Source organism: Podarcis cretensis (assembly GCF_951804945.1).
Source record: "Podarcis cretensis genome assembly, chromosome: 6".
Taxonomy (NCBI): domain Eukaryota; kingdom Metazoa; phylum Chordata; class Lepidosauria; order Squamata; family Lacertidae; genus Podarcis; species Podarcis cretensis.
In genome coordinates this window covers 33,271,954-33,291,910 of record NC_137175.1, presented here as the reverse complement: position 1 = coordinate 33,291,910, position 19,957 = coordinate 33,271,954, and the positions used below count along the sequence as shown (strand labels likewise).

General features: G+C 42.6%; 1 protein-coding gene across 1 annotated transcript in view; it reads right to left on the bottom strand.

Annotated features, from left to right (window-relative positions):
- Positions 1-2,616: 2,616 nt before the first annotated feature.
- The window catches only part of ADORA1 (adenosine A1 receptor), a 57,153-nt gene continuing 39,812 nt past the window's right edge, over positions 2,617-19,957 (bottom strand). Inside the window, exon 2 of the mRNA XM_079979823.1 lies at positions 2,617-3,585. Coding sequence (XP_079835949.1) covers positions 2,937-3,585 — 649 coding nt within the window. The 3' untranslated portion in view covers positions 2,617-2,936. The remainder of the gene's footprint in view (positions 3,586-19,957) is intronic.

Here is a 19,957-nt window from a genome sequence, read left to right as displayed (position 1 = left end):
CGTTTTCAACAGAGCTCAGTGATGGAAGCACACAGCTGTACTGAGGGAGCGCCGGGTGTTGAAATTTTGCGCCCCTAACAATTTTGCACCCAGGACAACCACCCTTATGGCTCCCCCTCCACTACACTAAGCCACGACTTCACCCTAGCCATGTTGTTGCTTGGCTGACATTCATTTGTCAGGACAGGAGACACTAAAGTATATAAGGGAGCTATTTGCATCCTGCTGTATTTGCTATGTCCTGTCGAGGGTGCTTCCCAGTCAAAGGAATGCACACAGCAGAAACTTAGCTATTGTCAAAGATAACACAGTCACTTTGACAGCTCTGGAGTGCACCAATCTGGCACCTAGGAATTTATTCCCAGATTCATGCTCTGTGGAGCAGTTGCAGCAACTGGGGACCACTCCCCATCCACCAGTTCATGTAAAACCTGACGGGTTGCAGGCACCTAGCTGGAAACTACACCTACATGAAAGCTGCTGCTGCTGCTTCTCTACCAACTTCATTTCTCGCATTCTTCTGGGAGAGAGTGTTGCAGGGAAGGGTAGGGAAGCACCCGGTCCTTCATTTGCCTGGGCTGCCTCTTGAGAGAAGCCAAAATTGTCAGATTCATCCATCCCTAGTCATAGGCCACCCCGTTCCCTCCTTTGCAACCCCACTCCTCAGCAGGGCAAAAGGTGACAAGGTAATCCAGTGTATTTTCCCCACCCCAACGTCCTGTGCAAAACAAGAGCCAGGAGGCTTCTTCTAGCCAGCTCAGAAATTCAAGCCTGACTTAGCTTTTCAAAGCAGATACAGTGGTACCTCAGGACGCGAACGGGATCCGTTCCAGAGCCCCATTCGCATCCTGAAGCGAATGCAACCTGCGACTGTGCGTCTGCGTGTGCGCGGGTTGCAATTCACCGCTTCCATGCATGCACGTGATGTCATTTTGACCGTCTGCGCATGCGTGAGCGGCGAAACACAGAAGTAACGCGTTCCGTTACTTCCGGGTCGCCGCAGAGTGCAACCCGAAAGCGCTCAACCTGAAGCGTATTCAACCCGAGGTATAACTGCATATCCATTTCCATTTTTACAAGTTGATACCTACTTTTAGGTTGGTTTACTGTGGGTTAATAAGACATAAGAAACAGTAGTCTTCTGTTAGGTTTCTATAATATTTTCACGCTTATCAGTATCCGCCTAATTCATTTGATGTAGGCTTTATCCGTTTTGCTCTTTTTGGCAATTTCATTTTAGTCACCTCAACAGACATGGTAGGACCCAACTCTTAGGGACTGTGGTCCCTTTACACACACACCCTAAGGCCTAAAATGTTTGAGGAGACCAGACCCTTCCAAAGTTGATGGGCATTGCCATTCAAATGGTGTTTGTGTTTGTGTGCTGAGTCATGTGATTGATTATGGGGGGTGGGGCTTACCTGCACACCCCCCCCCCCAATATTTTATTCAAGTTGGCACATCTGACAGACATGCTGCTTTATGGAAAGAAATGCAGCCATATAACCTGGAATAACATGGGAACAATTTAATAAAAGGGATGTTTGGGAATGTAGTGCTTTAACACTTGCAAGTGTTAGTTTACTTTTGACCAACACAGAAACTTGAGTTAATTGGGTCCACAATGTATGCAAGTTTATTAAGCATCCTGTGGTACCTGGTTAATTTCAGCTTTGGAGCCCTGGCTTGTTTTTCAGGGTACCCCCACACATGAAAAGTGTGCTGATGTCCCTGAGGCCTCTCCAAATCACCAACTTACATAGCAGGTTCAGGGGACTGGTGACATATGTGCATTTGATTATTTACCAAGTAACCTATTTATTTGATTTCTTTCTTGTATTCATTTCGTGCCTCTGGGGCACAGCAGGGCATGTACTTGCAGAGAGAGGAAAAGGAGGCCCTTCCAACTTGCATCTGAACTCAGGCTCTACCTCCAACAACAAGATTGAATCTGCGCTCTGAAGCCAGGAACATTTATTTCCAGCAAGAAGCAATTCAATACACACAAGCCAGCTTGCACTGATATCACGCTCTGTGAGGTGTTGTTCTTTCATTTTGTAGAAATAAGCTACATTGGCCTATGGGTCAGCAGAACAAGACCACATGAGGCAGCTGTACTGCTGAAACCGTTAAATGAAATTGTTGTCAGGACATACAAAATAATCCCCTGTGACAAATGTAGAAGTTAACCTGCTGCCTCACCATAATTCTAATAAATGTTCATTAATTGCAGTAGGGTTTGAACACAGATTCAGCATTATGATCACGGCAGCGGCTTCTTTTTTCCGGTTAATTCCTGGCAGTGCTTGGTTAGAGAACTATTTATGCCAGTCCCCAGATTTAAGGATATGGGGGCTGCAGCAAGGAGGTAGAATCACTGAAAATTGCTTCTGTCCCTTTTCACTTTATCATTGGCTGAGCTGTGTGATACTGTTAGATACAACCCTGTATATGTCAAATTGTGTGCTGTGTATTTGTTTTAAACCTGTAAGTTGTCCAGAGCTGGTTTTTGTTTTTTTGCAGAGGCATTTCATAAATGCAATTAAGATGACTGCTACCAATGATAATATTAAATTCCATAGTGAGTACAACTCCCCATTAATTAAACCACAGAGATTTGTTTCCTCTTTATTGGAATGAAATATACATTCTGTTGGCATAGTCCCCCTTTAAATGCATAATTATAAGTGTCACCTTGCTTCCAAAAAATGGGAGGGGAAAGAACAGCTCCTAGAATACCAGATGGTAAAATGAATATTACTAGTAGTAATAAATAATGCCCTTGATTGGCTCTGGGCTTTGTCTGCTCTGCCCAGGAGCAGGCCTTGCGTATAATGGAGATGAAGCCAACTTGGCCATTTGGACAATGAAAGGGATGTTTATAGAGCACCCCATGTGGCTTGAAGGCTGCAGGCCAGCCTGGCACCAGGCGACTCCTAGATGGCAATGTCAGTGTTATCAATATTGTTCATGTGCTTGTCCCCTTTGCAGTAAAAATAATGGTTCCAGATCTGCAGGAACGTGGTCCTGAATTTTCTAATCCTGAAGGCATAGACGATGGGGTTCATGGCAGAGTTCCCATGCGTAAGAAATATTGCAATGTAGGTGAGGCTGCTGTGGGTCTTGCACGACGGGTAGAAAAAGCTGATACAGTTAAGAGTGTGCAGAGGCAGCCAGCTCACAGCAAAGAGGAAGAGGACGAGGGCAAGAGATTTGGCGATTTGCAGCTCCTTCCCATAATACTTCTCTGGATCTGTCGAGCAGGAGGCGACCTTTTTATTAAGCTGCTTGCGGATGATCTTGAACACTTCCAGGTAGATGATGAGCATGATGAGCAACGGAGGCAATACCCATATGAAGAAGTTGAAGTAGACCATGTACTCCATGCTGATAACGTTCTCAAACTGGCAACTGACGGTGAACTCTGACTGACTGGTGTTCATCAGCTGACTGGCGTTTGCCCTCTTCTGCATTTCGTTCAAGTTGTTCCAGCCAAACATAGGGGTCAGCCCGACGAGCAAGGAAACCAGCCAGCAGCAAGCAATGGCAATTCCAGCTCGCTTAGGAGTCACCACACTCTTGTAGCTGCAGAAATAACAAACAAAATATGTATTAAGGTCTTTAACAGGCAAAATAAAAAAAAAAAAATCCTTCCAGTAGCACCTTAGAGACCAACTAAGTTTGTTATTAGTATGAGCTTTTGTGTGCATGAACACTTCTTCAGCCAGTCAAGTGGCAACACAGTTCAGCTCTCACAATGTTTGGACAGGGGACATAATTAAGTGTTGGTGTGTAGATGGTTTGCATGCAGAAGTAAACATAAGCTGCAAGCAAATGCAAAGACCTTAGTCTGCTTGAGACCCTGGAGAGTCACTGCCACTCTGAGCAGACAATACTGGGGTAATAAGATGGACAATTAAGTCTTACCTGGCATTTATTATTATTCATTACTATTATTTATTCAATTTGTATACCAATTTGTATTTATCAAAAGATCTCAGGGTGGTGTACAACATTAGAAACACATTGCAGAACATCATAAAAACATAGTAAAAAGCATACTGACATTCCTCTCCCTAACAGTTCTCTCCGCAACACTTTTACAGGCCGTATGTTATTTAATAACCATAGGCCTGGGTAAAGTTTTTGCCTGGCATCTAAATACATGTTTTGATGGTGCCATGCGAGCCTCTCTGGGGAGAGTGTTCCACAGGCCACCACAGAAAAGTCCCGTTCTTTTAAAAAATAATAAATTTATTTATTTATTTATTTATTTATTTATTTATTGGTTTTCACATATTGCATTACAATACAGATGTACCAAAGCCGACACCATTTCCTCCCCATCCCGTCATACATTTACATTTATATTTCCTCAATCCATTATATTATTCTTTTCTCCTTCCTCCCACTTCCCTCCGTCCCCACTCGATTTCCTCCACATTATACAATTTACGATAATCTTTGCATTCTACAATCTTCTCAAATCATCTATATATTCTTATTATCTTTCCTTACTAATTTTTCTTCCCTCCAGTACTTCACATTTTAATCTAGGCATATTAGCGTATCTTTTTTTGAGCAATATTTTGCCATATATTCATCAAAACATTTCCACTCCTTTTTAAATTTTTGATTCGACTGATTTCTTATTATAGCAGTTAATTTTGCCAAAATTAAATATTCATTTAGTTTACAAATCCATTCCTCCTTTGTAGGTATAGTTTGTGACTTCTACCTAAAACTGAGAAAAGTCCCGTTCTTGTGTTGTCACCGTACAAACTTTTCAGGGAGAGGGAGATGTAGAGAAGAGCCTCAGATGACAAGAGCAGGATCCGTGTTGCTTTGTATAGGGAGAGGTGGTCCTTAAGGTACTGAGGTCCTGAGCCGTGTAAGGCTTTATAGGTCAACACCAGCAGCTGCCTGTGTTCTTACAAGACAAGCAGCAATAGGAAAAGTATTCAGCTCTCCTTTCAGAGCAAAAAGAATCTGTTGTCACAAACAGGCTGAATCTTCCTTAGTGAGATGAATTATACCTCGCCTTTCGTTCAAGGAACTCAAGGTAGCATACAGTTCTCCCCTTTCCTGATTTTATCCTCACAAGTAGGTTAGTCTGATAGACACTGACTGGCCCAAGGTTACCCAGTGAACTTCATGGGTAAGGGGTGGGGGTGGGGGTGGGAAGCTGAACCTGTGTCTCCCTGGTCCTAGTCCACCACTGTAACCACTACACCACATTGGCTCTCAAACTGCATCCATCATAAATTGTACAAAGAGTGTCCTAGCATCAAAACCACGTTTTACTATATGTGTTTCCCTGTATTTGAACCTAAAGTCCATAGGTGAATTGGTTTTGTAGTGAGCCAAGGAGTGAAAACAGCACAGGTTTTGAATTGGAGGCCCCCACTTTGAATCTCATCTGAGCCATGAAGTGAGTGGCGTCAGGCTAGTTGCAATCTGTATCATGGGAATAATATGAGTGGCCTACAGAAGTCCTGAAGAAATTCAGAACAATTGGAATCCTTGTATTAAAAATCAATTTGCAGTCAAAATGAAGTAAATCTGGGTTTTCCCTAAAGCAAGCAGATAGTAAAGGAGTGGCTAAACAGTTGTTCTTTTTAAAAAGTAATTTATTATAAACAAGCATCATTCATACCTATACAAGAGAAGAAAGCACACAGAGAGAATATTCTCTGCACTTCTACTTGATAATTAGAATACTGCAAATTTTGTGCATTGCCAGAGCACTGCTTGAATTGTGTGCACTAAAAAAGAAATACTACCCGTAGCAGGAATGGCTCTACCATTAGATAGCATGAGGCGGCTGCCTCACTCAACCACTTCAGAGTGCCACCAAAGGTCAACCAAAGAATATCATCCTTCCATTTGCCCATTCCTGTTTAGAGATAGGCTGACAATTAAGTTTGTGTGATGATGCCATATCATTTTCTGAGAAAATTAAATTCCCACAATGCAATGTGCTGGCAAATCTAATGCAGCAATAATAGGGTGACACAGAGCAATTACTTTGTCGTTTTCATTGATGTTGCTTATATAAAGGGAGTGCTAGTTTATCCTGCTGAGTCGGAGGATGATCTCATAGGGGAAACAGTCGGGGTGCTCAGGGGGCAGAGTAAAGCAACAACAACAACAGCAACAACAACCTTCGTTCAGCCCAAGGCCAGTGGAAGACTAATCATCTCTAATGTGCTGGCAAGTGAAGGGTAGACCAAAGGAATCCTCATTTTGTAAAAGTGTCAGGCTCAAAGCAGTGAAAATGTCCAAGTGTACAGAAAGCCGGAGATCTGTTCTGCTTTGACAGCCACTATTCAGAGGATTCTAATCACCTTAAGTGACTCAAAAATGGAACACAAATTAGATGTAACCTGGGAGGTTCACATTCAAGATAGTAAGTGCAGCTTGTTTCTGCTACACAATAATTTTTACATTCCCCTCTTTTCTTCCAATACTTGATTATCTGCAGAGTGGGTATTTTAATTTGCATGATTAACTGGAGTATGAAAGCAAAGGATACCAGCTTAATCTGCAATGTCTGGAGGTGACAGTGAGACCAAAGAGATGAGTATGCACATTATGGGTGATGATGACTCCATGACTCCTTCCGAAGGTTCAGATAATCATTACTGGAACTATTGTCCCAGCTCAGCCAAACCAAATAATATCAAGCAACAAATATCTGGAAGAATAAAGACATTTTTACCTGACACAGAAAATTTGTTAGTGTTGGTACCAATGAGCCTCACTTGTGGGAGAATTCCATAAACAGAGGGCATCAGCTGAAAAGGATCTTTTATCACCCCCCCCCCGCCACTGAATAACTCTCAAAGCCTCCAGTGATGACCTCAGGGTCCAGGTAGGCTCGTGTCAGAAGAGGAAAGAATATAAAGCCCTATGTGTCCTTATAGGTTAATACCAGTCATTTGAACTGGACTCTGAAATGACTTTTGTCCATCCCAAACCCATAAAACCCTCAAATAGAGGTCTACCATAGATGCACTACACTCCTACATTTAATGGCTGGAACGTTGAGATGATGAGTGACCAGTACTCTAAACACACTGTGCCCAAGGAAGGTGATTAACATCCTTTGCAAGCATCATTTGGGAGGCAGGAGAAGCGAGTGGCAATGCTCCAGTAGGAACGCATCGGGGCTAATGAGGAGAGATGCAGGCAGTGCCAAAATCCCCAGGAATTGAGATGTTTAACCTTTGATCATGAGGCTACAGAAAATAAATCTGCAACATGGAGTGTCAGCTCAGCACACAGGGTAACAAACAATATCCCATTCCAATTAGAGAAAACAGCAGTGAGAGGACATAACATGCGCAAAGATTGCTTGCATCTGACAAGGACTGGCATCTGTTGGATTTGGGACCCATGTCCTCCATTGCTCATAATCTTACATGTGAAAATTTGCTCTCAGTAAGGATATATTTAGGCTTTTGCAAGGGGAGAAGGTCAGACACTCAGAGTAGACCCATTGAAATGAATGAGCATGAGTAACAGGCATTTTAATTTCAGTGAATCTACTCAGAGCAGAACTTAGTTGGATACAACTCCACAGAATTTCAGAAGTATATCTGTACTTTGAAAAACCCTATATATTTACTCTGTTTAAAAAGTGTAAGCTTGACTTTGTGCAAACAGTGCTTTCATGTCCTGAAAAAAAGTAGAGTCCACATTTTCATAACATTGCAAAGTAGTAGTATAAATTCTGCCTGTAGGTTCTGCTTGTTAGACCACAGCTGCTTCTGTAAAGCCAGAACATTATATTTGCCCTTGTGGTCTCTTTCTATCTTAAATGGAGTGGAACTAAACCTCTTCTCTCTGCTGCTTAGTTTGTGTCCCACTTGTATTGTAGTTGTTTGGGGTCAAAGGTTTACAGGCAAATGGACAGAATGATGGTGAAGGGTTCATACTGGGCACTCAAGGGAGACTGCATAAAATGACCAAAAATTATGGTAGTAAGGCAATGAGTGGTTTTACAGTGCATTAGAGAATGAGAAGAAATATTATGTGGAAACATTTTTCAGCTGGTGCATTTTTCAGCTCTAGAGTGGATAACGTACACATCTATAGTTCAGCTCAAAGTAAGCAGCGGCACTTAAACCACTTATTCCTGTGCTGGATTGTGGCCAGGGAACTTCCATGCCTCATAGGTTTCTGTCAGCTGAGATACCCATCGATCCTTTCATACACTATGCATCCAGACCACAAAGGCACACCGCAGAAGAGTACCATCACAACATCTTCATAAATGAAGAAGACCATTTCTTAAATGATTAGGAAACAGAGTAGGTGCCTCATAAAAGAGTAATAAGAAACATTATTTCCGATATGGCGGGAAAGGAGATGCAGTAAGGAGCAATTTCCCCAGCGGAGGTTGCTCTATTAAGGAGAACAGGGCATTGCCCCATCAATCCCAGTCTGCCCTCAGTGTCAGGGACTGGCTGGATAATGGGGAGTGGTAGAAGGCTCCAGCTGGAGAACCCCATACGGAAACCTCAGAAGAGGAAGGCAAAGAGCCAAGGCAGCGGTGGCTCCACCTACTGGTGGCCTTCCTGCTTTTTGTCCTACCAGTCCCACTGGTTACCAGTCACAACTGATCTTGTGGCAATTCAGACTAACGTGGCCTGAGCTTTCACGAGCTAAAGCCCACTTCACAAAATGGAATGGAACACAAAATATTTCTAATGGAAATAACTATTTGAATCCTCAGGATAGCCAAGCAAAATGCTTCAAAACAAAACAAAATTACCTGAACACACACACACACACACACACACACACACACACACACACACAAAACAAGAGCTGGTTTTCCAGTTTAAGAGATTACCTGAAAATTGTGCTAAGATTTGGGGGGGGGGGGGATAATAATTGAGGTTGGACATTTGTCACTGCCTCACGTACAGAAGTAATTTCACCCATGGAAGCGAGAAAGAGAATTTATTTCACCAAATCTCAGCGGAGCCGTTGCCATGGAGCTTCTGAAGATCAGACACTCATATGAGGTGCACTTTTGCTAAATGAGCAGCCTGCCTCTTCACAACAATCACATCCCTAAGTGTCTTTGAAGTTTCAGCAAGCCGAGTCACCTGACTGAATTCACGCAACAGATTTATTCCCTCCTGAAGCCAAGCTGTTAGTAAGCATAAATTCCATTGTGCTTCAAGCTTGGAGATTCACAGCTAGGGATAACGCAATCCCGCTGTCAATCCTTTTAATGCATTTGAAATTTTCCAAAACAGAACTTGTTATTTTTGTCTGCATGTGGGATAAAGGACCAGGAGAGGTGACTGCCAGTGACATGAGGGTTTTCGTCCACGTTGGATCACACCCAGAACTTCATTGCTATGCAAGAACTCTGGTCTAGAAGACGTGAAGCAATAGGAATGAAGATGGTGTTCCTGAGCATGTGCAAAATGCTTCCCCCTCACCACAACAAGTCAATGCATGGTACTCATAGAGCAGGTGGGAGCGGGACATGTAAGCCTCCCGGTGTTCTGCACTTCAGTTCCCATCATCCCTGACCACTGGAGATGCTGACTGGGGCAGATGAAGTTGGGGTCCAACAACATCTAGGGAACCACAGGTCCTTCATCCTTGTCATATAGGAAAGCTAGAGCAGCTTCCACATCCGAGGCCATGATTTCTAGATACAACTCAACCAGTAGTGCAGCTATCTTTTGAAGATGACAGATGAAAAGGCAGGTATCTACCTGCTCGGGGGATTAGAAATCCCCTCCATGGTTGTCATCTGCATAACTTTAGACAGCAGAGACACCAGGAGGAGGCCTCCAGCAATGATCTGAAGAATTTAACCAGCAAGCTTTATTGCACTACAGTCACTTTCTTGACACCTACCAGTGTTATGAGCAGAAAGAGTAAATGCACTTACAGTAATACAATACTTCATGTACTGTGCAGGGGCCCTGGCTACATTCAGTGACTTGTCTCTTGCAATTTATCAATGGAGTTAACTAGTAAAACTGCTTGTCAGGAGTTTCAAGATAAGACCAGCACAAAAATAACTCAGGGGCAGATCCTCTTCTCTTCGCTATGAATAATGTTATTCTTTCTTTTCCTCAAATATTTATGACCCTCTTTCTTTGAATTTCAAAGTGACTTGCAGCATAGAAGCAGTAAAATCCTTCATTTAAAAAATGATACAAATAAAACCCACTTCTAAAAGCGGAAACAAATAAATGCTCGAACAGCTTGGAGCTAAAATAAAGAAGTTTATTAAACTGTGGGAGAAGAGAGACTCTTTTGCTATCAGAGGGTGACTGTTTCTGTCTGTGCCTTACCCTCCAGCCCTGAGGAAGCTGCTTGCAGAAGAATTCGTAGGGAACTTTCCAGCTTTTGAGGTTAAGTCATAAAAGATTGTGTGTATGTGTGTGTGGTTATCAGCTTTTGGAGATACTTTTGGATGTGAAGTAATTGAAAACTGGTGATCTTTAGGCCCACTTAAATTTTGGTATATGTTAAATGAACTGTTAATGGTTTATTTTGTAGGTTTTCTTTAGTGCTATTATACTTTTTCTAACATACTGTTATTGTGGCTACTGTATTTAGACTTTTTTATGTTGAACCGCTTTGAGCACAATTGTTTCTGTAGGAAATGATGTATATAAGTAAACCGAGTACTGTATGCCAAAATTGCGAGAGGAGTGGGGAGCATGGCACTCCTGCATGGAAGGTTGACTTATTGTGGCTACTAGCTACAATGATTAAAAGCATAAAGACTCTGGGTTCAAAGATAGTATATTTCTGAATACCATTTGCTTGGCTGTCACAAAAGTGGGTGGTTTTCACTTTCTTGCCCTGCATCTTCCTGAAGCACTTGCAAGCCTAAAAGAGGCAAACAGGATGCTGGCCCAGCATAGAAATTCATACTTCAGCTTCCCAACATCTGTGAAAAATGCCAAGCTTATCAACAAAATGAAGCAAAATAAGTGGGAGCTTAAGGGCAAATCTAAAATGCAGCTCCTTGAATTTATTATTCCAGAGGCAGAATCGAAGACTTTGAAAATCCCTCAACAAAAGCTCTTTGATCTTGCTCCATTTCAGCTTCTGCTTCTTACTCTCTTCCTGTCCTTGCTTGTGATCTTAAAAGTCTCCTGGATGCCCAGCAGACGCGGAAGCTCAGGCAATTATCCACAAAGTTCTTGAAACTATGGCGCTTTGTATAGAACATCGAGCAGTTTAAGTTAGACCTGGGTGTTTGTTCCCAGTCCCAGTTTAATAAAAGTGAATTTGCTAGTTTATTTTATGTATCCTTGTTATGTACTGAGTTGAATAGGATCCAAAATGTAGCAGTCTGATTGGTCCTAGAACAACAGGATCCAAAATGCAGCAGCCTGATTGGTCCTAGAACAATGCAGCAGTATGATTGGTCCACAGGAGCCACCCAATCCAGCTGCAGGTGGAAATGAATCCACAACCTGACTGGCCTACAGGAGAATCCCGGAATTAACTAATCACGTGCAGCCCATTGTGTAAATAATGTATATAAAGCAGATATTTGGGGGGAACTTTCATTCCTCCTCACCCCTATGAGCTGAATAAAGAGCATGAAATCCACTCTCCACTCCGAGTGTATTTCAATCCTCTTCACTGAAACGACAGCTGCACAGCACTCGGTATCTGTTTCATGCTGTTTAAACATCGAACAGGTGATGTCATTAAGAAAAGAAAGGAAAAAGATAGTGGGAGCTATAGCTTAATAATTGTATTGAGGCATATTGACGTAACTGCCCTGGTTTCTTTAAAGGATAACCTAGCCACCAAACTTGCCACTCCCCTCAGCCTAAAGAGGAACCCTGCTGCAGGCTTATGTTAAGAGCCCTGCCAAAGGAGAGCTGTATATAGCCCTGTAAATAAATTAATTTAAGCTGCCAACATATGTGTGGAGTCTGAATTCAATAGGCAAGCTTTAACAGGTGAGCTTTAGTGAGGTTCTGAGAATTTTGTTAAATGCCCTGTCCCTGAAACAATTTGAAAGAGACACTAGATGCAGCCTGAGTGCACTGCACATCCTGGGAGGAACCAGGAATTACTTAAGAATGCTAGTGACTTCCTCTGACCAGAGGAGACAGCAGTCACAGAGGGAGAGAGTCCTAAATAAAACTTGAAGATGGTTTAGAATGCAGAGTTTGTTTGATGCTGTAATCCCACAGTCTTGAAACAGCCCCTGACAATTTCCAGGGTTTGGGAACGGACGATCAAGCCAGCTTGCATCTGAACTTGGAATGTCTGCACTGGAAATTAAGGATCAATGTCAATGGGAGACATTAGAAATACATGTCTGGCACATGGTCCACATTGTTTGAAATGATAAATTTTCACACATTGAGGGATTATATTACCTTGGCAAAGCTATCAAATCCATAATTGATATGCAATATCTCATCCATTTACTCATCTCATTCTATCCTGCCCTTCCTCCAAGGAGCTTAAGATGTCATGCAAAGTGTGTGCTCCACCCCAGAGCTACCCTGTGGAGTAGCTTAGTCTGGGTCTGGTCCAGGGAGCTGCATGGCTGAGGGATGTTTCAAACACAGGTCTCCCTCATACAAGGCCAACACTTGAGCTCTTATGCCTCATTGTCTCCCAATGTGTGGAAGGAGGGAGCCAAACGAGCATAGCTTTTGCGGAAGCTGCATACCCTTTTGTGCAAGAGCTTCTCTTCATCCCATGGGATCATTTGGTAATCCTCACACTGTCTCTCTCCTAACTGCCTGGCTCTCACAGCACCTTTGAGTTCTCATCTCTGCAACTCCAGCTGCTCATCCATAAACATAAGCATGGAGACATTTAATAAATGGGGAAATCCTTGGAGCTGTGTTGGGTGGAAGCCTGCAAATTCCTTTGAGAGTTGCAATGGGTAGGAAGAGAGGAAGGAGCCGGGTTGTGAAAGCTCAAGGCAAAGTATCTGCTCTGCTGTTGGCTGCTATTCCTGGCTCTGCCTTGGAATCTCCTGTGAGACTGGAGGCTACACAGAGAGGGGACCCAGTGTGGAAACATCAGCTCAGATCTGTGCCTTGACTATGTAGAGATAAAGAGGCTTGGGGTTAATTCACACACACAACTCCCCCTCCCTGGTTCAGTACATGTAGATGTTCTGTTCCTGGTCTTACTCAATATATATAGAAGTTGCACATTGCAAAATGGTGACAATTTATCAGCTTTATTTTCCTTTTACACATTACATTTAGCTGCATTGATGATGGTGTTATGAGTTTGTGGGTGCCAGATTCCTATAAGCCCTAGATCCTGCAAGTGTTAGAATTTAATCAAGGCTTGGGGTGCTAAACTGTGTGCCAGACGCTTCTAATCCAGCAAGTGTTAAAAACTAATTAAGCTTGATTGAGGTTGGTGGGGCAGTGTATCATCTACCCTTATGGACCATCCCTACTGCTTTAGGCCCCTTCACTAAGGACCTGCCTGCTCCCAGGGCTCCAGAGGGGCATGTGCCTATCCACACAGAGGTTTTTGTGATAACCATAGTATCTAACATCATCCAAAAATGACAGTTTAGCTGTGAAGTCTTGCAACCATGTGTGTGTGGCTATAATACCAGTATGCACACAGGCACATAAAAGAACACGTTTAGGTTAACATGAGCAAGCTATTACCTATATAAATGCAATCCTTCCCACACTAATGATAAATTAATCCTCTATTTCCATAATATTTTGTTGGCAGTAGTCCCATATATACTAAGCACTTTTGGTGTGTCAAGTTCATATCCAAAGTTGCTCCAGGTGCAAATTTGATTGGATATGATATACTTTCATCATTCCTCCACAATGAATACAAATGCATCCTTCCAGAACATAAGCAGTGGCTCACTATGAAACATGCATAGCTGCTAAAGTTGAAACTACACATTATGACAGTCACTATGGCTCCCTGATCCTGTTTTAGCCGCATGAAGGGAATGCCAAGTGTGTGGGGGGAATTACATGGATTAGAGCTCATATGAGGAAGTGGTTCTAGTCTGCAACAGCTGATGCCATAATAAAATCTATTTGTCTTCAGAGTTTTACAAGATTCATTTTTGTGATAGGCATCAAAGATGTATTTTATATGCACAAAGTATCTATTAACTAGGGGCAACCAGGAATGTGATTTACCTGATTTATCTGTTGGATTGTTATCCTGCCTTTCATGAGCTGAGGGCCAAACTATATTATGTAGTAAATGCAATATGCCTGATTCTTGTTATATAAATAGCAACCGGGGGATATTTTACTGTCAGGAAATTTCTTTTCATGTTTAGTCCAAATCTGCTTCCCTGCAATTTCTGGTCCTGCCCTCTGGAGCAGAGCAGAGCAAGTCTGCTCCATCTTCTGCATGACAGCCCTGTAGATGTTTGAAGACCATACAGCTGTATGGGCAAACCATTAGCACAGATAGTTTGTTCTATGCTGCAAAAGCTGGGGCTTAGAATGTAAAGGGTTTGTCCACACTGGAGTTTACTGTATGTTTGTAGCTGTTCGCATTCCCATTTGGTTTGTGTAATCCGCATGACCAGGGGTCAGCAAACTTTTTCAGCAGGGGGCCAGTCCACTGTCCCTCAGACCTTGTCTGAGGCCGGACTATATTTTGGAAAAAAAGAATGAACAAATTCCTATGCCCCACAAATAACCCAGAGATGCATTTTAAATAAAAGCACATGTAAAACACACTGATTCCCAGACCATCTGTGGGCCAGATTTAGAAGGCAATTGGGCCGGATTCGGCCCCCGGGCCTTAGTTTGCCTACCCATGCGCATGACATTACTGCCAAACAATACCAATCTCAATGCTTTCTCACTGTAAATTCTGGTTTATCCTATAGTTATTGCTAATCTGGTAAATTGGGCTCCAGACTGCTCAGTGTCACAGACCATTTGTTTTGGTGTTTTGGGGTGTGTGCATCAATTGTCACTTTCTGCTACTCCCCTTTCCGTGCCCACTACTTCTCAATGTTTTCTTTTCTCGCTGTGCTTTTAACTATTTCTGGTGTGATCCTGAATGAAGGGATATTTCTCTCCCCTCCCCCCCCTCCCCACTTTGATCCCTCAGATTTGCACAAAATCAGAACACAAGCAAATTTACAACTGCATGACAGTGTGCTTTTGCACACTTATTGGGTAGCTTAAAAAACAACAACCCAACAAGGTTCAAGTGCAGCTATCTGCACGTTTGCCATATCTGTACTTAATCGGCATAAAAGGATCAACAAATTAGAAGATAGGGACAGACACAAAAGGGAATGCCTGGTGGGATGAATGGAAAAGACTGAAGTTGTTCCTCAAATGCAAATTCAATTACGTGCAGGGTTAGACTATTCTGGTCTAACTCAAATGGGGGGGGGGAGGGAATGTGAATTAACAGCTCAATAATGCTCAAATGTGGACAAGCTTTTAATGCCTGAAGAGAGCTCATTATTTCCTATTATCTGGACACAATGGTCCTGTTAATGCAGTCTTGGATGGCATTAGCTTTTTAAGCAATTGTCTCATACTTCTGGCTCAAGGGCAGAGAAATCCAAACCACTGATCCATTGTGCTAGAGGGAGTTTGGAGGTATCCCTCCATCCAACCCTGCCTGGATCTGTTAGCCTCTGTCTGTAGGACAGCTCCACCCCCAGCAGGACAGCCTCATTGACCAGGAATGCCATAATGTGCCCACCCAGACAATGGGCATATGCTTCTGCTGGGAGCACCCAACTGGCAATAAAACCAGAAATGGGGTATTTTGGGGGCAGAGAGGGAAAGGCCCAAGCTTTGGATTGCCTCTACTGCACCTAGACCCATTTCATATATTCTGCCGCCTAGACAGATCTTTCCCATCCTATTTGACTTGCTGGTTTTATCCTGTCAAGATTATTTTGACCCTTGATTCTATCTTCTACATGGTGTTAACTATCCTTCGCAGATTTGTGTCATGTGCAAATTTGATAAGAATCCCCTCTGCGCCCTCATCCGAGTCATTTATAAAATTGTTGAACTAGTCAGGGTGTAGGATGAAGCTATGTGGCACTACAGTCAAGACCTTCCTTCAGTTTGATAGAGAGCCCATTAATGAGCACTTGTTGGATCGCACAGACACTTGTGAATCCACTTAATAGCACATTGTCAGATTCAGATTTTCTCATCTTGCCAATACGTACTAGGATATCATGAAAGACACTGCCAAATGTTTGCTAAAACCAAGATATACTATGTTCACAGCATTCCCATGATCTACTGCACTAGTCACTATATCAAAAAAAGAGTTCAGCATTAATCAAATAATGCTTTGATTAATAGGAGCCAGCATAGGGTTTTTAGGAATAAGTCCTATTAATCAAAGCATTATTTTCTAGATGCTCACAGGTCAGCCACTTAATAATCTGTTCTATAATTTTGCCCAGCATTAATATCAGGCCAACCTGTCTGTAGTTTCCCTGTTCTCCCATACCCCGCCCTTTCTGAAGACAGGGACAATATTTGCCTATCATCAGGCTTCCACAACCTTACCAGTTCTCTAAAGAATTATAGCCAGCAGTTCTGAAATAATGCCCACAACCTCCTTCAGCACCCTGAAAAAGAGGACATCCCATTTTTTCCCCACAAGAGCATGGCAGCCATTTTGGTTAAGTAACCCTTTGGTTTAGTAACCATTTTGGTTTAGTAACCCTTTACTATTATTTCTTCTGCTTTCTCCAAGTTAATCACAATTTTCTTTGTAAGGGAAGACTGGATCAAAGCATTCTCACCATCACTTATTAACACATGCCAGCTTCAGCCTGTCAGAACATACCTGCACAAACCAATATGCAGCATCCAGAAAGAGAAGGTAGCTAAGGCACCTGGAGATGTGTTTCAACTTTCATTCCTGTGCAGATTCAAATCTTGTGATGTATCTCAAACTCTGATAACATTCCACTACAGCACTTTAATATCTCTTTCTGCACCCATGGCCTTCAATAAATCATTGCATGTAATAAAATACTTTATTTATTGCCTACTGTAGTGCCTTAAAATGTGAGTCATTAAGAGTGGGAAAGGCCATAGAGTTAAGATTAATCAAGCAACAAGGAAAGATTAATGGCCTTCGTGGATAAAGAGCACTCCTCTGAGCTCAGATGGAGGGAAGGGTAAATCTCACAAATCAGACAAATAGCATTAACAGATCCAGAACAATGTATAGATCCATTATACATAGCTGTCAACATTTTCCATTTTTTAAGGGAAATTCCCTTATTCCGAATAGGATTCCTCGCAAGAAAAGGGAAAAGTTGACAACCATGATTATAGGCACGAAGGCTAAATCCTGGCAAGTTAAGCCCTAATTCAAATTAAGCCCTGATAAGAACAGGAAAGAGAGAAGTAAACTGTAAACATCACATGAAATTTCCATGTTTAAGCCAGCAGACATCCAGCAATTAAAAAATATTGCCTCTCCACCTTATGGCTCACTTATAATGAGAAAGAAGTCACAAGGCATACTTTATCAGCCCTTCACAGTGGCTCTGGAAGGCAGCGAGGGAGGGAGTACAAGGAGACAGGTTCATGGGGCAAGCAGAGGTGAATGAGCTGGAACTCTATGGGCAAAGGACCAGGTAACTGAAGGAATTGGTGGAAGACTTTTTCCTTGCAAGTATGGAGACTAGAAGGTGGCTTTAATTTGCTTTAGGCTGGAAACTAAGCTGTCTTCCAGCTCTTTCTTAATACGCTCTTGAATACAAGTACTAATGAGAGCTGGTTCCTCTGATCCACAGGGTCTCCTTTTTGCATAAAGATTTCATTAAAATAAAAAAGAGTGCCTGCTGCTATGAGAAGCATTTCTCACAGCAATGGCGATGTTCTGAGTGCCCTGATTCTGTCGGAGGTGGTATTTGGAGCTGCACACAAATTAGGGGAGAGGGGAAGGCTAGGGTTGCCATATTTCAATATTTCATATTTGGGAACACACCCAAATTGTTGAGCTTTTTGGGTAAACCTAACCCAAACATAGTGATTTTAAGTTGCTTTTTTCATCGTGTTGCCATACATCCAGGTTTTCCCTGACATTTTGCCGATTTGGCAAAATTCCCCCCTGACACCATTTTTTCACCTCAAAACCAAGACATATCAGGAATTTTCCTGACATATGGCAAGCCTACAGAGAACAGCTCTGGGACTTTTCTCAGAAAAGGATCAATAGTCACCAGAGTAACTGATGGATTTTCCTTGCTCTGGCTAGTGAATGCGATGAAAACAAGGCTTCCGAGTTTCACTATTGTTTGTGACAGATTGGCATAGTCCAGGAGTGTGGAACCTTTTTCTAGCCTGAAGGCTGCATTTCTTTCTGGGTAATTTTCAAGGGGGGGCACATGGCAACAAGGGGCAGGACAAGAGGCAAACATGGGTGAGACAACTGATGCAGATGTTATCTTTGTGCAGATCGGTACAAAATCACACACGCCTCTCTATCCCATCATGGCAAACATTATCACACTCCTGCCAGGCAAAAAGACTCAAGGAGGGTGAAAAGCAGGGCCAGTGAGGGACATGGTCTGGGGAGAGGGGGTGTAAGGTAGGGAAACTCCTGAGGGCCAGGTCAAGAAGCTTAGAGTGCTGCATTTGGCCTGGGGTTCTCCACACTTGACAGAGACTCTTTCCTAGGCTATATCACAGAACAGGGTGTGGAAACTTCTTTGGCTCCATCAGCCAGATCCTTATCAGGATTAGTCTCATGGGTCAAATTTGACAGGTGGGCAGGGATGACACATCAACCACATGGCGTCATTGTGATGGCACATGTTTGGACAGGTGAGGGTTGGCCACACACCTGTCAAATGTGCAGCTCTGCCAGTCTCCCTCTCTCCCCCTGATGAGGTCGGGAAAGGAAAATAATCAAGCAGAGGCTGGAACCATAATAATTTATAATTTATTATAATAATAATTTATTATGTATACCCCGCCCATACTAGGTAAACACAGATTACAGTGGTACCTCGGGTTACAAATGAATTGGGTTACAAACACTTCAGGTTACAAACTCTGCTAACCCGGAATAGTACCTCGGGCTGAGAACTTTGCCCCAGAATGAGAGCAAAAGTTGCCCACTGGCGTCATGGCACATTAGCAAAAGCACACCTCAGGTTAAGAACGGTTTCGGGTTAAGAACGGACCTCTGGTGGGCACAGGACATAGGCCATGACATTATGTTTGCTGACTGGGAACAGTTATGGACCACCGGTACTAAATTTACGGCATGTAATGCCTTAAAAGAAAATATTATGAAAATGATTTATAGGTGGTACATGACCCCAGTCAAGCTTGCGAAGATTTATCACCTGCCCAATAATAAATGTTGGAAATGTAATGAAGCTGAAGGTACCTTCTTTCACCTTTGGTGGACCTGCCCAAGGATTAAGGCCTTCTGGGAAATGATTTATAATGAAATTAAGAAGGTACTTAAATGTACTTTTCACAAGAAACTGGAGGCATTTCTCCTGGGCATGGTCGGCCAATTGGTGTTAAGGAGGGATAAGACTTTTTTTATGTACGCCACTACAGCAGCAAGGATCCTTTTAGCAAAGTATTGGAAGACACAAGAACTACCCACACTGGAAGAATGGCAGACGAAAGTGATTGACTTTATGGGACTGGCAGAAATGACCGGCAGAATCCGCGACCAAGAGAAAGAGACAGTGGAGGAAGATTGGAAGAAGTTTAAAGTATACCTTAAGAACTGTTGTAAAATAGAGGAGTGATAAAATGTCAAGGGGAAGGAAGATGCAGAATTGCAGCTAAAACTGTTTGATGATTCAAGGTAAAATTGAGAATGACAATGAGCTTAAACTTAATTGGCAAAAAGGGTTGTTGAAAAACTGTAAAATAAGGATGCAAAAAGGGTGAGGTATGGGGAAGTCCGAGAAAGGAGGCTTATGAAAATGAGGTTAAGAAATGAT